This window comes from Bos mutus, chromosome 11 (assembly GCF_027580195.1).
Source record: "Bos mutus isolate GX-2022 chromosome 11, NWIPB_WYAK_1.1, whole genome shotgun sequence".
Classification (NCBI taxonomy): domain Eukaryota; kingdom Metazoa; phylum Chordata; class Mammalia; order Artiodactyla; family Bovidae; genus Bos; species Bos mutus.
In genome coordinates this window covers 34,197,073-34,213,472 of record NC_091627.1, presented here as the reverse complement: position 1 = coordinate 34,213,472, position 16,400 = coordinate 34,197,073, and the positions used below count along the sequence as shown (strand labels likewise).

Below are 16,400 nucleotides of genomic sequence, written 5' to 3'. Positions count from 1 at the left end.
CCCTGTGTACTCCTGTCGACCCATGAACACATAGTAGAGCAGACGGCTTGTTTAGTTTTTTTTTTTTTTTTAGAAAAACCAAGTGTCTTTATTCCTGAATAGTTTAGTATGGCGGTGGGGGCCGGATCCCCCTCGACAGAGCCCTGGAGCCGAGGGACTCGGCCTGGAGGCCAGTTGGGGGAGCAGAGGGTGCCAGGATGGGCCCCTCCGCAGTCTGGGTCCTGCAGGGACGGCGATCAGGCCAACGGTCTGGACGAGGGGACCCCAGAGTCCCCGACCCGGTGCACTCCAACCATGGGGAGGACGCCGCTCGGCTCGGGGCGCCTCTGCTGCGGCTCCCCGGGGGTCGACACCGCGTCCCAGGCGCGACCCCGGGGAGCCCGCCCCCTGGCTGGCTGTTTGGTCGCGTAGACACTTCGAGCGGGTGGGACCCGATCCCCCCAGCTTCCCCACCCCGCCGTCTACGCCTGTTCGAGCTCCAGGTCTCCGTAGAGCAGGGCTCCGCTGAAAATGGTGAGCGGTTCCTCCGAGTGCGCCAGCTGCCCCATGACCAGGTCGATGCAGACCGTGTCCCCGACCTGCAGCGGCAGGATGAGGCTGAACACACCTAGGGCGCCTGGGCTGGGCTGGCTCTCGGCCACCGGCTTATTCTCCAGGCCCTCCGGCTCGTAGCCACCGGAGTCTATGCGAGCCACGCCCAGGTTGGAGCGGGACAGCACGGCCTCCACCTTCTCGTGCCGGTGCCCCGTGAGCACCGCGCTCAGCAAGTAGCGCCCGGCCAGTGGCGCCGTGAACACGCCTGGGGACAAGAGTGACAGTGAGGAGGGGACAGGTGGCAGGGGCTGGGAAGGCGTCCGGGAGCCCTTCCAGAACTGTACTACGGAGGGACCCTCTGGGTCTTTTCTACCTCTCTTCTACCAGGACCTGAGCTCCACAGACGGCAGGGAAGTCGGTGTTTTTGTTCATTTCCGCATCCCCAGCACTTGAGGAGTGCCTGGGCAATAGCAGGTCCCCAGAAAGAGCTGTGGAAGGATAGGCTCTTCCCCTCCCCACCCACCCCTCAATCCAAGTTATGGTGTGAAGGGATAAATGAAGGAGAGAACAGGGTCTCCCCAAACCAGAGAATGAAAGAATCCAGCTTGTCTGAAAGGGCAAGAATGTGGACATGTCACCACACAGCCTCCCCGATCCCCCCAGTGCCCAGCTCCCCGCTTCTAGGCTCACCAGTCTCTGGATCATAGTAGCCCCCATCGTTGAGCAGGACTCTGTCAAAGGGCACCGTGCCTGGTTCAGACCGGGGCAAGCTCAGGGCAGCTGAAAAGGCTACCCGGGGCACAGAGGCTGCTGGTGCCCCCTCGGGTCCTGGGGTGGGGGGAAGGTGTCAGAGTGGATGCTCAGTGCAGCCCCCTTCTACTCCTCGGTCTCCACCCTACCCAGGGCTGCCTGAGGCCCTCCATCCTCCAAATCCTGGTTCGGGTCCCCTCCCTCCAGCGCTGAATGAGGGGAACTTACCCTGTTCACCTTGGGGACCTGTGGGGAGAGAAAAGGGAGCAGTGAGAACTAGGGCAGCTCTCGCTGAGTCACTCAGCAAACACCTGCTTTCCCACTGTGCCAGGTGCTATGCAGTCCCCCAAAGCAGAAATGGGGAGACAGATGGGATCTATTCTCTTCAACCTTGTAGGCTCAGCCACAGCCTTCAACACAGCAGGGAGGCCACCCACAGTCAACTGGCCAGCATGCTGACTATCCTATCTCCTAGTTACTTTCCTAGTTAATGTGAGCCACGTAGGAGCCCCAGTTCCTCACCCTTTTCCCTCTTCTCTGTCAAGTTCAGAGTAGAATGTCAAGCCCAGGGCTGCCAAGGGGGGTGGCAGCCCTGGCTGCACCAAGGATCTCAGCCCGCTCACCTGGTGGCCCCATGGGCCCCTTTTGTCCATCCTTGCCTGGAGGTCCTGGAGGCCCAGCGGGGCCAGGGGGTCCCTGCATCCCAGGAGGCCCTGGTGGCCCAGCTTCACCTGCAGGCCCTACAGTGACAAAACTGGGTTGAAGGGGAGCCATAAAAACGAGTTTCCAAAAGACAAGGAAGGTGGTAGATCCAGGGACAGGGTGATGGGCCCCCTTGCTGCCCACACTGGGTACCTAGGCGGCAGAGCAGCACCCCACCTCCACCCACAGGCCTGTCTGAGCCATCAAGGAGGGTGGGGAGCTGGGACCTTGGGTCATCTCTTGTGGACAAGCCTAGCCCTGGGACAGCGGTGGGTATGCAATTCATGCAGAGCAGGGCAAAGAGCAAGTAAACGAGGTTAAGGCTAGGCTGTTGTTAGGGTCAGGGGAGGAGAAAGAGAAGACTTGAAAAAGGTCCTCCCCCCGCTCCCCCCAGTGCCTCCTCTTGTCCACTCACCGGTGAGGTCCTTCAGGCTGAACTGGTGAAGCTGGTCCTCCAGCAGCAGCAGGGAGCTATTAAGGGCACCCAGCCGCTTGCCCAAGCCGGCCTGCCCCTCCAGCAGCTTCTCCAGCAAGGCTGCCTGTGTCTGGCTGGTGCTGTTGGTTTCCCGTAGTCCAGCCCAGAGCCCAGCCACATGTCTGGAAAGGCCTTCACGCAGGCCCTGCAGTCCCCCGGCCACCGTGTCCAGCCGCTCACAGACTCCCTCCAGGCGGCCCAATCGGCCCTCTAGGCTGGGGCACTGGCCGGCCTGTGCCTGTCCCTCCTCCAGGCCTCGGAAGCGCTCCTCACTTTCTGTGGCGTGCTCTGTGGCCTCCTGTTGCAGTCTATTGATCTCAGAGATGATGCGGTCCTTGGTGGCTCCCAGGTCAGCCAGATCAGCACCCTGGCCCTCCACGGTGGTCTGCAGCTCATGCAGCGAGTCATTGAGGGAGCTGAAGGTGAGAATGACCTCAGAGAGCTCTCCTTGCAGGGCTTGGAGGGCTGAGCCTGAGCTGCCCCCGAACACACTGAAGCCATCCAGCGGCCCACGGCTCGGTCCCCCAACCCCAGGGCCGGCCCCAGGGCCCCGGGGGGGTAACAGCGGGCAGGAGCAGCGCTCCACACCATCCCGCAGGCGGCCGAGTTCCTCTTGTACACCTCCGCAGGCACCGCAACCCTCCTCCCCACGGGCCTGCAGCAGCCCCTCCAGTTGGCCCAGCCGTGCAGCTGTGAGATTCAGCTGCAGTGCGAACTCTGCAGCTGTTTCACCCAATGCATCGACGCGACCATGGAGCAGGCCCACCGCCCCTTGCAGTTGCTCCAGCGCGGCCTGCTGGGCCTCCCCAGCTGCTCCCAGCTTGTGCAGGTCTGAACCCACCAGCCTCAGCTGCCCCTCACTGTCCAGCACCCTGCGCTCCAAGGCACTGAGGATCTCCCTGACCTGGGAGTCCTGCTCCCCAGGGGCCCCAGAGCAGAGCTGCCCACATGCCTGCACTGCCCCTGCCACCTGCTCTTCCAGCTGATTCAGCCGCCCCCCTAGCTCCCCGCTCACATTGGTCAGCCGCCCCTCCAGCTTCTCTAGTTTTCCTCGGGCAGCAGGCAGCCAGTGGCCCAGCCCCCCAGGACGCCCCGGCCAGCCCTCCTCCTGTTCCTCCGAGGGGCCCAAGGTAGAGTTGAATCGGTCCTCCAGGCGGGACAGGCGGGATGCTAAGCTGGTGTAGCCTGGTGGGTGGCCACCCTGCCCAGATGCTCCTCCCAGGTGGGTGCCTCGCCGCCCACTCAGCACTGTCACCGAGCCAGCCACAACATCCAGCCTCCGCTCCAGCTCGGCCAGTCGCCGGCCCAGCTCTGGAGGGCAGCATTCCTGAGGGGCCCAGCGGCCCAGGGCTTGCCCCGTGAGGTGACGCTGCCGCTCCTCCACAGAGGCCAGCAGCTTCTCCAGCGCTCGAAGCCGCTCCCTGTCTTGCTGCTGCTGTCGTCGAAAGCCATCCAGCCCCGCCAGGCACACGGAGCACGACTCCTGCAGCCGCTGCTCCAGCTCCCGCAGCAGCTCCTCACTGTGGCCAGGAGGGGCCGGGGTGGGATCCGGAGCCCTGCTGCTGCCGCCACCGCTGTGATGGTTGTTCAGATGGCCCAGCTCCTGGTCATGGGTGGAGACACGGTTGTCCAGGAGTTGCAGCTGCTGCTGGATCTCATTGAGGGTTTCGTGCACACCCGGGCGGGCCGCTGCATCTGCCGGCTGTTGCCTCCCGTTAAAGGCCGTCTCCACAGCCCTCTGGACGTCTTCGGTCAGGCGCCCGCTCAGTCCCTGCAGGACACCCCGAAGGCCCTGAAGCTCCTTTGTCAGGCTCTGCACCTGCTCTTCCAGCTGCTGGACTTTCTCGGACTCCCCAGGACCTGGCAGAGAAGGGGAGGGATAAGGCTGAGGGGCTGGACCACAGAGTTCAGTGCCTACCTCCTAGGGACCTTCTCTCCCCAGCTCCAGCGAAAGAGCAGAGTCCCAGTTGATTTGGCCATTCCTTAGCTGGATGACCTGGGCAAGAAAAGATGGAAGGAAAGGGAAAGCAAAACAAAACCCCAAAAAAGAAAAGATGCAAAGAAACTCCATTCACTGAATGCCTCTAAGTCAAATATTCACCATGGCTCCTTCCCCTTTACAACAACTGCATTGCACAAATACGACTGTGTGTTTTAGTCGCTCAGTCATGTCTAACTCTTTGTGACCCCATGGACTGTAGCTCGCCAGGCTACTCTGTGCATGGGATTCTCTAGGCAAGAATACTGGAGTGGGTTGCCATTTCCTCCTCCTCATTCCTTCCTTCCCAAACCAGGAATCAAACCCAGGTCTCCCTTGTTGCAGGCAGATTCTTTACCATCTGAGCCACCAGGGAAACCCATTAGCTCTTCCCATTTGGTAGACTGGGAGATAGAGGACCAGAGAGGTTAATTAACTGGGCCATGGATTACAAATTTAATATGGTTCTATCATCCGGAATGCCTTCTAACTTTATGTAAACTGTTTCTGCAGCTGAAAAAAAGGAACTGACAATGCATCACTTCAGCAGGGTGAGTGAAATGTGAATGTGGGAGGCCCCTCTTCACACCACCACAGGGACAAACACAACTCTGAAGCAAGCTGCAGGGGATCTGGCTGGGTGTTGGAAGAGTCAGCCAGCAGTTCCTGTTTCCATAATTACAGCACAGCTATCTCCCTGGCAGGCAACACAACACATCTGCAGTGCTGGGCAACGGGGACTGCTGCATTCTGGGACCTACAGTCTCTAGAGGCCATTGGGGCGCCTGGGACCTGTAGTCAGCTGCAGTGCATGCTAGGACTTGTAGTCCCAAGTGTCTATCCCCTTGGACCAAGCTTGTCCGAGGAATTCCCCCTTCCTCCCGCAGCTGTTCCCAACTAGGAAGTATCTTGGCCACACGTGGGCGTGTGCGAGCACATTCTCTTTCTCTGCCTTCCTTTTCTCTGGGTCTCACTCAATCTCTCTTTCTCACACACACACACATACACACAACCCACACACAGACATTCTCTCTGTCTCTTGCTCTCAAGTATGGAAAGGAACCTCAGGGATCTCATTAACTATATTCTGTTCTGCGCACTCCTCCACCCCCCAGCCCCCAGCCCTAACCTGGAGCAGGGGTCTCCCTGTAGCAGCCTGGCCCCGTGCTTTTCCCCAGCATTGTCCCCATTCTTCTCCCCAGCGACTCCCATACTCACCTTCCCCTCCCAGCCCACTCAGGTGGCTGCCTGCACTGGAGCCGGAGAGGTTGGGGCGGGCGGGCTGGGGCCGGGGCCGCGGGGTGGTGGGTGCAGGGCCCAGCGCCGGGGCAGGGCCCTCTGCACAGTCATCGCCCCCGTACCCCTGGCAGCACCTCCATTCCATATCTGTCACCGTTTTGTAGGCCACGCGGTAGCGAGGGCGGAGGAAGCTGCGGTACCTGGGAGACGCAGAGGGAGGCCCCTTACTCCTCCTGCAGTCAGTGATGCTGGCCCCTGTCCTCAGAGATGGGCCGCTGTTCGTGGGCTAGGTCTGTCCCTCAGGCTAGGTCCCCCTTACATGCCAGCATGTGGCCTTGCTCAGTTGACAGTTGTCAGCCGGTTGGCCAAAGGCCAAATCCCTATTCTTCCTCCCCTTGTCCTGTGCTGGAGCTTTGAACTCCTCTCCTTGAATGTGGCCAGGCCCAGAAGATGCATTCCCAAGGCTGGCAGGGTGGTCCAAATGAGTTTGCCCTCAGTATCCCACCAGCCAAAGAGTTGCCTCAGCATCACAAATGGCTCTCAGCGGAGCCCCTGGTCCTGCCCCTGGCTACCTGCTTTGTACAAATCCCCCAGGTTGGTGGCCCTAGCCCAGGCCCCACCAAGGACCCATCCTCACATGATGCTGCGGGAACACTGGGGCTGGCCCCAGCCACAGGGCTGGTAGTCAGGCTTGATGAAGGTCTCCACTCCATCCTCAAGGACACAGCTCACTGTCCGGGTCACCACATAGGCACACCAGTTCCTGCAGGGACAACCCCACCTGGGTCTCAGAGCCAGAGACACACATTCCGTGGGGAGGTCTAGGGGCTACCAGAGGGGCTGAGGGAGGGTCACAAGATGAAAGGCCTCTGGGGACCAGGGGGAGCTAGGGCTTGGGCAGGGACAGCTCCTCACCCCACCCCACCCCCCACGCCTTCCCGTGTAGTAGGAGGCAATAAAGACTTTTCAAGATGGGAACAGGAGGCCCAGAAGGCAAAACCACAACTACGGGGATGTTGATCTTCATGGCTGGGGCGCCTGGGGAGCGTCTGAATTCACGCATTCATTCATGTCCCTTTCTGTCTCAACCCCCAGCTTGGCGTGGCCTGCGTGAGCTCGCTGGCCAGGTTCCCTGGTGATCCCCTGGCTTCTCCTCACCCCTCAGGGGAGTGGTCAGAGCAGGCAGGGGTCCAGCTCAGGGTTAAGGAGAGAATAAGCCATTGATGAGCCCTGCCCACCCTGGGGCTTTCAGTTCTACACTCTTGGCCCCCCTCCTCCCCCCACCAGCCTCCAGTCCATGTCCGCTGGAGAAAGGAAAGGAGCAGAGAAGTGGTGTGGGAAGCGTGGGTTACTGCATGGGGCTGAGGGGGCCCTAGCATGGGATGAGAGGTCTGCCGAGACTCCCAGGCTGGTGTGGGCTGGCAGTGACAGGAAGGCCTAGCCCGTGGCTCTCAGGATAGTTTCCCTGGGCACCTAACGTGGAAGTGATTCCCCCTGAGGTTAGATGGGGTGGGGGGGTACCTGGGCTCCACGGGGCCCTGAAGGAAGGCGGGCATGCGAAGAGCCACCTGGTGGCTTGGTTTCCTCTTCCCCCTTCCTTTGCCTTAGTGTGGACAGTCCAGAAGAATGTACCCAGGGCAGGGGCCAGGACACCCACCCTCCCACCTACCTCCAGCCTTGGGCTGAGACCCAGACTCCTACCTGTGGCGGCTGGCAGGTCGGGGGGCACTCTGGGCCTGGGTGCCCCCAGAGCTGAGGGCCCCGCCACTCCCAGTGTAGAGGCTGTAGCCGCGAGGAGGGTAGCTTGCTGCCCCCACGGCGGTGGCTAGCAGGCAGCAGAGGTAGCAGCTCCAGAGGGTTCCGGGGGCCATGGTGGGGGCGCTCCGCGGCGGCCCTCAGAGGCACATCCTGGCCTGACCACTGGCGCCTCTGCCTGGAGCGAGGGGTGGGGGGGATGCCGCTGCTCTGAGGGACAGCAGGTCCTGTCCCCAGCTTCCTGCCGGCAGCCCCCAGCCACACGCCTCCTCCTTGGCTGCCTGGCCTGACCCCTCTCCCCCTCCTCTTTCCTCCTCAGGCTCCTGTCTGTCCCTCCTTCGATTCCTTCCGCTCTCCTCTTCTCCACTTCTGAGGGGAGTTTGTTCTCTGTGCCCCCCCTACACACACCCTGGCCTCCTGCGCCTGGTCCCTGGCTCTCTCAGATGCTGCCTCCTGGGCCTCCACCCCCTCGCTCCATCTGGCCCTCCTCTGGTCTCTGCTGTCGGTTTTCCCCAGTGACCAGATCCTGGGGGTGACAGGGCTTTGCCCCTGTGGCTGCTCAGAGGCGCAAGAGTGGCTGTGGGGCGGGCCCTGGCCTCCTGCCTCTCTCTCCCTCACTCCCCTCCCTTCCCCCCCTGTCTGGCTGGCGGTCCAGCCTCCCTCTTCCTCCCCCCACCTCTCCAACCATCGTGCGCCACATCTGCTTCTTGTTAACTCCGGGAAAGAGAGAGAAAAAAAAAAAGGAAAAACAGAGAAATGTGGAGTTGCCGCCGGGCTTGGGGCCAGCCTCTCAGACAGGCCACATGGAGCAGAGCCGGGGCCAGAGCTGGGGAGGAGGCCCAGGGCTGGTCGCTTAGACAGGGAACGGGAGCTGGAACCACAGCTCTCCTGGGGCCAGGGCAGGGCCCCCCCTAGGAGAGGAGCCCTAGGAGAGGTGGAGAGGAGCGCCGTAAAAGGGAGCATGAACTTGCAGGGGCTCAGCAGAACCGCCACTCTCCATCTAGTACAGCTGCCTCCTTTTATAGATGTGACAATTGAGGCCCAGAGTGGGAAAGTAACTTGTCCAAGGTAACACCGCAAATCAAGAGCATGGCTCAGATTAGAATCTAAATAGTACCCAGGCTTGGGAGGAAAGAGGAGGAGAGAAGCAAAAGCTACTGGACCAGGGAGCAAAAGGAGAAGGACTCCACTGAGGCCGGCAGGAAATTCAGAGAAGCCAGAGGAAGAAAGGAGTCCGGCAATGGAGAGCAGCTTCTGTCAGACATGGAGAGGACATGGGCAAGAGGAGAAAGACTTCATTCTCCAAAGGCCAAGAGATCATGGGTGTCAGGCTTGTCCTGGTGAAAGCCATGAGTGGGGGAGGGGAGGCAGGGAGATGAGTTGGGCCCTATCTGTTTAGCCTAAAGGAAGTCACTCCCTACTCTGGAGCCAAGTCTGATAGCCTCTGAGGCAGGCAAGGAAGTTGACTCAACCACCAGCCTGTGCGGTAGGCTCCTCGTGAGATGTCCGAATCTGTCAGCTGGCCCCCCTCACCATCTGGCCCTCTGCACTGTGTTCTGTCCAGGTCTCCCTGCACGGTGGGCCACTTGGGAGACAGAGGCAGAAGTACTAAACTGAAATCAGGAGACTGCGGGGTGTGGGCGCTGACGAGGTACCCAGGGAGCAAAGGCCCACGAAGGACTCAGTAAGGAGCTGGTCCTGTTGGTGGACAGGACACAAGAGAGAATGAACACAGGCTGGACGGACAGAAGGCCAGGGGGCCAGACGGATGGGTACTGCGCTCCGGTTAAGAGGAGGAGAAAGACAGCTGACTGCTTCGGGGAGTCAGAGAAGAGCTGTTTGAAGAAAGAGAACCTGATCCATGTTGGAGGGAAAAGTGAACCACAGAGAAAAGGGGAGGGGAGAGATTTCAGGTTGGCAAAAGCGGTCTGTCTCAGTTTCCTCATCTGTAACATGGGAATATAGTACTCTCCTCCTTCCTAGTTTTGTGAGGATTCAGTTAATCCATGTAAAGCATTTGGAATAGTGCCTGACACATGGTAAATGCTACATAAGTGTTAGCTCTTCTCTGTGTCAGAAAGTCAATTGTGAAAAAAATCAGAGAGAGCCTCAGAAGACTGGTTAAGAGCTTGGGTTACAAGTTTTTAGTATGGGGGTGAACACACACACAGAAGATATTCTCGGCAAGAGCAATGGACTGAGTGTTAGAGCACAAGAATGCTGGTTCCGGCTTCTCCTCCAAATAGTGTTATCACTTTGAACAAATCCCCTGACTCCACTGTGGGTCTGCTATCCGTCTGTCATCTCAGGTCCCTTCCAAATTCTATATTGCAAAGTGATGCCAACCTGGGAGAGCAGGTTGTGGCTGCTTGGTGAGTGCCTGGGGAATGAGGGACCAGATGAAGGAAGAAGATTCCAGGGTTTGAGCCAGGATGGGAAAGTTGAGAAGAGGAGCTGGTTTGAAGGGAAGAAAGATGATCTTAGTTTGGGCATTCCAAGTTTAAGAGGAGAGTGACCAGGCTGTGATCTTCCCAGTGGTCACGTATGGTTGTGAGAGCTGGACTGTAATGAAGGCAGAACACCAAAGAACTGATGCCTTTGAACTGTGGTGCTGGCACCCCACTCCAGTACTGTTGCCTGGAAAATCCATGGACAGAGGAGCCTGGTAGGCTGAGGTCCATGGGGACACTGAGTGACTTCACTTTCACTTTTCACTTTCATGCGCTGGAGAAGGAAATGGCAACCCACTCCATTGTTCTTGCCTGGAGAATCCCAGGTACGGGGGAGCCTGGTGGGTTGACGTCTATGGGGTCGCACAGAGTTGGACACAACTGAAGTGACTTAGCAGCAGCAGCAACTGTGGTGCTGAAGACTCCTGAAAGTATCTTGGAGAGCAAGGAGATCAAACCAGTCGACCTTAAGGGAGATCAACCCTGAATAGTCAATGGAAGGACTGATGCTGAAGCTGAAGCTCCAGTATTTTGGTCATCTGATGTGAACAGACAACCCATTGGAAAAGTCCCTGATGCTGGGAAAGATCGAGGGCAGGAGGACAAGAAGGCTTCAGAGGATGAGATGGCTGGACAGCATCACCAATGCAATGAACATGAACTTGAGCAAACTCCGGGGGTGAAGGACAGGGAGGCCTGGCATGCTGCAGTCCATGGGGTCGCAAAGAGTTGGACATGACTGGGCAACTGAACAACAACAACACATCTTGATGGAAATAAACATCCAAAGGAGATGGTTAGCAAAGTGGGTCTTCATTCTGAGAATCATTTGTAGGGCAATAGTTGGAAACTATGAGGATGGGTAGGGCTTCCCAGGTGGTGCTGGTGGTAGAGAACCTATCTGCCAATGCAAGAGACATGAGACATGGTTCAATCCCTGGGTGGGGAAGATCCCCTAGAGGAGGGCATGGCAACCCTCCAATATTCTTGCCTGGAGAATCTCATGGACAGAGGAGCCTGGTGTACTACAGTCCGAAAGGTTGCAAAGAGTTGGACAGGACTGAAGAGACTTAGCACATACATGAAAATGGGTGCCACCGTGCCAATGTGACTCTTCATGATGCACCCCTGGGGTCCTATGGCCCAGAATATGATCCTGATGACTGGCAGAAATGTTGCCATAAAGACGTGATGGTGAAAGCAAACACTGGAACCATTAGAAATGGAAATCTGTGGATGTTCCTTAGAGGTGAGGGGCCCAAACCTAGGGAGACTTGAAGGAAATGATCTTGGAAGGTCCTGATTTCAAAGTCGCTTTCACTGGAAGGCTGCGGCTTTGTCCCTGGTCTCCACATAAGTTCTAGGCCTGGCCTCTGGCCCCGGTAGGAAGCCAACTTGCTTCCCCTCCAGCAGCCTCTGGCAACCTGAAGTCATCCCAGCCATCTTGTCACCACCCAGTTGTCACCCATTCCTTTGCCTGTCCCCTCAAGTTAAAAAATCTGTTGTATCTTAAGTGTGTCAAGTTAAAAATGCGGGCTTTGAGATATAATGGCCGTAGGTTGCATTTTGTTTAGTCCTGTAATTAGGAGCCAAAATCTAGGGACTGACATGAATGTTTATGAGATCTCAGAGAAATCAGTGGCTCTGGGTTCACTGCCGGGTGTTGGGGGGGAGACAATTCCTGGATTCACTGGGGAGGCCTGAGGTGTTGGACAAGCAGGCTGCACTGGAGACTAAGTTTTCAGGGAAGGCAGTGGCGGCAGTGGTGGTATTGATAGGCAGCCATAAATTTCCAGAGACTGGCAAGAGAATTCTTGAGACCAAAAAAGGCTAAGCGTCCCTGGGGCAGTAGGACAAGGTCTATTTTATAACCACTCCAAGATAGGAAATTGCCAAAGATCTAGTGCCAATAGGAAATCTTGGCTACAGCAGGGGACTAACTCATTCAGTCAACCATCACTGACAGCGGTGAGCTTCTACATCGGGGCCAGGACAAACAGGGGCATGGGCAGTAAGGAACGTTTTATGGCTACCACCCTCTGTCTGAAGGCTGAATAGTGGGAGGAAAAAAGGGGGAATAATATGAACTGGGCCTTGGGTCATACAAATTCAGAGAGGAATTCCAGCTTGTGGGGACTCTTAGGCAAAGGTCCACTCCGGCACAAATACACACATATACCTTTTCCTTCCAATCCTTCCCACAGGTGTCATATTTAGGAGCCAACCTCCCTGGACTCAGAACCCAGTCCCCTTTTCCAGGTCTTGTTGCTTTTTCACTCCTGAGCCTAATCCTGACCATGACTTCTTGAAAATGTCACCTTAATCACAGAGACTAAGCTCCACATTTCCCCACTCTTTGTCCCCCCTATCCTCTCTCTCCCCTAATGCCCCCCAGGATAAGGCTTTACCTGACTCACTTCCCTCATGCTTTTTCACCCAAGATTTTTTTGATTTGTTAGTTCCTAGCTTAGTCCTCTTGCATGGAAAATCCCATGGACGGAGGAGCCTGGTCGGCTGCAGTCCATGGGGTCGCTAAGAGTCGGACATGACTGAGGGACTTCACTTTCACTTTTCACTTTCATGTATTAGAGAAGGAAATGGCAACCCACTCCAGTGTTCTTGCCTGGAGAATCCCAGGGACGGGGGAGCCTGGTGGGCTGCTGTCTATGGGGTTGCACAGAGTCGGACACGACTGAAGCGACTTAGCAGCAGCAGCAGCAGCTTAGTCCTGGGCTTCCCAGGTGGTGCTAGCAGTAGAGAACCCGCCTGTCAATGTAGGAGACATAAGAGATGTGGGTTTGATCCCTGGGTCAGGAAGATCTCCTGGAGGAGGGCATGGCAACCCACTCCAGTATTCTGGCCTGGAGAATCCCATGGACAGAGGAGCCTGGTGGGCTACTGTCCACAGCATCTCAAAGAGTTGGACACAACTAAAGTGACTTAGCACGCATGCACAGCTTAGTCCTAGAGACCATTCTGATTTTATTTATGTATTTTTGGCTGCACTGGATCTTTGTTACTGCACTTGGGCTTTCTCTAGTTGCATTGAGCAGGGGCTACTCTTTGTTGTGGTGTGAGGGTTTCTCGTTGTGGTGGCTTCTGAAGGTGGCGGAGCCCGGGTTCTAGGTGTGCGGGCTTCAGTAGTTGCAGCACATGGGCTCTGTAACTGCAGCACACAGGCTTAGTTGCCCTGCAGCATGTGAAATGTTACCAGACCAGGGATTGAACCCGTGTCCCCTGCACTGGCAGGCAGATTCTTAACCACTGGACCACCAGGGGAAGTCCCTGGAGACCAGTTTTAACTTGGTTAAAAAGTTCCTCCAGGCACTAGGCCAAGTGACCCATTCAAGGCTGATTAAGACTCGCTGAACCAGGCACAGGAAGTTCTGGGAGGTGAAGGACATTTCTGGATGATTCTAAAAAACAAATCCTATTCCGCTTGTCCCTGACCCTAGGCCAATCTATTGAGTCCTCTATCTGACAGGCAGTACGGAACAGGAGCAGGAATCAGGGGACACTGTCTTTAGCCATTTGTAGAAATTTGGTCAAATCAATTACCTTCTGGGCTCCAGTTTCCTGCCTCATAAAATGACCTTGAAGGCCCCCTTCAGCTCTGAGAGTCTAGTTTACTTTGCACCCGGGTCAGCTGGTTTTTAGGACAGCCTTGAGAAGCTGAAGCACTTCCAAGGTCTTCCCTCATGTTCTTTATATTCTAGAAAGTGTACTTTCTAGGATCTAGTTCTGTTTCAACACTAGATCTAAATGTTTGGCTGCACTTGGATCTGCTTTAAATTTCTAGGAGATGCAAAGCATAACATGTGTAATCCCTTAAGACCCAGACCCGAATTCTCCCAGAGCAGAGCTGGGAACAGACTGCTCACTGAGGGACATGTGAGGGAGTGAGTACACGGCTGAGGTTTCACTTTGTTATGTGCAGGGAACACGGGCTTGGGATTCTAAATAGGAAACTTCTGGGAAATACTGGGTGGGGGCTGGGTGATGAGGTAGGGGAGGCCGGGGAACTACAGACCGCTAAAGGCAGAGAGGGAGTTTAGGAGTCACTGGGCTGGAGTGTGGAGGATAAACTGCTGATGGTCCCAAGTCAGGGAAGCCCACTCCCAGCTAGTGAGTGCACCCTTAGCTCATCGTGCACTCAGGGAGCGAGTCAGCCCCCTCACCCAGCTGTTCCAGCCCCATAGCGGCTCCTGTAGTTTTCTTTGGCTCAGGGAACCAGAGGCGTCCCCTGAGCCCTGGCCCCCCTCTACCGCAAAGCAACTGGCTTCCATTACCCCTGACAGCTCCAGAGCAACAGCCCAGCCCCCGGCCCCAGCCTGGCTTAGTGCCGTTCCCTTTTATGGTGAAGCTGAGGGAAAGCAAGAAGTGAGGGGGAGTAGGTTTGGGCTGGGCAGAGGGTTGTAAAGCCCCGGGCTGCCTCTCCCTCAGGAGAGACCCTCGGACATCTACCCACTGTCATCTTTTTTCTCCTCGGAGGCCCACTCTGCTTACCACCCACACGACCCCTTTTGCCGCTCCCAGCCCTTCCTCCTTTCCCCACTCCCTGACATCCGGGGGGTGATTTCCCACTTGGCCGAAGTCCCACGGTTTGGGTTTTGATTCCAGGAGGGTCCGCCCCATTTCCGACGCCCACCTCTTGGGGTGGGATGGAGGGAGGGAGTCCGACTAAGGGAGGCATCGGTCAGATCACAGGCAGGATCGTTCTTTTTGGCGTATGTGGGGCAGAAAGGCTGGCGCGCCAAGGAGAGGGACCCGGCCGCCCCACTCCAGTCCCCATTCTACACCGCCTCTCATCCCTCTCCCCGCCGCCCGGGCCAGGGAGGGGACCCTGAGGGCAGGGCGCAAAGGAAGCACCTGGCCGGGCCGGGAAGCGAAGGATGAGCAGCAGCGCGGGGGCCCGGGACAGGAGAGGAGGGGGGCACCGACTAGACTCAAGCCAAGCTCCTCGCCCGGCCCGGCCGCCGCACCCTCACTCTAGCCCACTCCTTAGCTCCAGCGAGGTTGCCCTAAGGCCGCTAACCGCGTTCCGGGAAGCGCCAGCTGCAGTCAGCTGCGCCGCACTGAGTCTGGAGGGCGCGTCCGCCCAGCGACCCACACGACGGCCCCTCCCTCTTCGGCCAGACCCAAGACCCCGCCCCTCGCGAGAGCGCCACGGGAGCAGGCGAGACGCTGAGGCTAGAGAGGCCTTACCGACCGAGCCTCACAACCGGAAATGCCTGGTTTGGAGCCTAATTGGCTCCGCAAACTTCCGGTCCAGGTTTACTACCTCAAGCTCGTCCACAGACCGCGTCGGAGCCGAGCCCAGCTGATCAGGTAAGAGGAACGCAGGCGCGATCCCCGACCCATAGGCTGTGACTGGACCAGCGGGGGCAAGGACGGGTCCTGGTTTGGGCGAGGAGTCCGCTGGCCCGCGTCTCAGGCCCTCCTCTTCTCCTCAGCATGATCACGGACGTGCAGCTCGCCATCTTCGCCAACATGCTGGGCGTGTCGCTCTTCCTACTTGTCGTTCTCTATCACTACGTGGCCGTCAACAATCCCAAGAAGCAGGAATGAGAGTGGCGCTTTTTCTGCCCCAGGTAACGGTCCGGGGCTGTAGCGCCTAGACCCTGGAGAGTGAGCGGGAAGGCCGCGCCAGGACCTGCAGGGTTCGAGACTTCAAATCAGAACGTGTTGGGCCAAGCGTGATACAATCCAGAACTGGGCCCCTTTATCCGCACAAAGTAGCGAGTGCCCAGCCCCCTTAAACTGCTCCCTGCTAGAACGGGGTGGGTACCGTCAACTCACTCAGTCCCCATCTTTATGTGGTTCCCGATTTCCAAGTTGATAGTATGGGTGCAAGGAGGTACTGACACCCTAAGTAATAAAGGTAATGATGCCATCCAAGTATGAGGATTTGGGCTCTTCACTTAAAATAGTCCTTTTCCAAGGTTGTGAGGTCTTTAGGCATAATTTTTTTGTGAGGGGTTGCAGAAATAGAGAATTCTATTTCAGGGGCACAGGGTGCTTATGCAGGGGGTGGCTACTATAGACCTAAGTCATAGATAAGAGTGGGATGGGGGTAGGTTGTATGAAGGGCTTGTAAACCAACCTGTAACAGTGGGTGAGGACTGTAAGGGGGAACAGGCTGGATGGGAGTTGATTCTTAAAGATAGCGCCAGAGGAAAGCTGCAGCATTTTCCTTACCTCAGGTCTTTCCCCCTCTTTTCTAGGGTTCCAGGACATAGTCTGAGGCAAGATGGAGGGTGTGAGGGGCCTTCACACTTCACTTCATCCCTTCTACCCATCACAGCATACAAAGCAACTACACCTGGATTTTTCCAAACAACTTTTATTTCCTCAAAGTCTTCCTTAACCCTATGGAACAAGAAGCTGCCACTGAATAGGGCCCAGTATAGGGGCTACTTTCTTTTCTACTCCCTCCCCCCAATATAAAAAAATATATATGTTTTTGTGGTCCCAAAATCTTGTGCTGTGGAGGGAGGGAAGGGGTGGCAGGTCCCTG

The 16,400-nt window shown here is 57.1% G+C and overlaps 2 protein-coding genes across 3 annotated transcripts; one reads left to right on the top strand and one right to left on the bottom strand.

Moving 5' to 3' along the window:
* Window positions 1-74: 74 nt before the first annotated feature.
* On the bottom strand, window positions 75-8,031 carry EMILIN1 (elastin microfibril interfacer 1). Of its 2 annotated transcripts, XM_005895716.3 has the most exons (9): window positions 7,842-8,031; window positions 7,380-7,611; window positions 6,316-6,441; window positions 5,658-5,878; window positions 2,402-4,321; window positions 1,908-2,024; window positions 1,513-1,530; window positions 1,225-1,362; window positions 75-799 (listed from the first exon to the last, which is right to left on the bottom strand). In XM_005895716.3, the coding sequence occupies exons 2-9, from the start codon at window positions 7,547-7,549 to the stop codon at window positions 462-464; spliced, it is 3,048 nt and encodes a 1,015-aa protein (XP_005895778.2). In that variant the 5' UTR covers window positions 7,550-7,611; window positions 7,842-8,031; the 3' UTR covers window positions 75-461. The 2 variants fall into 2 exon arrangements, with proteins under 2 accessions (XP_005895778.2, XP_005895777.2); XM_005895715.3 differs by having other exon boundaries at window positions 7,380-8,031.
* Window positions 8,032-15,053: 7,022 nt separating this feature from the next.
* Window positions 15,054-16,345, top strand: OST4 (oligosaccharyltransferase complex subunit 4, non-catalytic). The gene is made up of 3 exons (XM_005895712.3): window positions 15,054-15,211; window positions 15,337-15,474; window positions 16,108-16,345. The coding sequence occupies exons 1-2, from the start codon at window positions 15,111-15,113 to the stop codon at window positions 15,449-15,451; spliced, it is 216 nt and encodes a 71-aa protein (XP_005895774.2). The 5' UTR covers window positions 15,054-15,110; the 3' UTR covers window positions 15,452-15,474; window positions 16,108-16,345.
* Window positions 16,346-16,400: the final 55 nt, after the last annotated feature.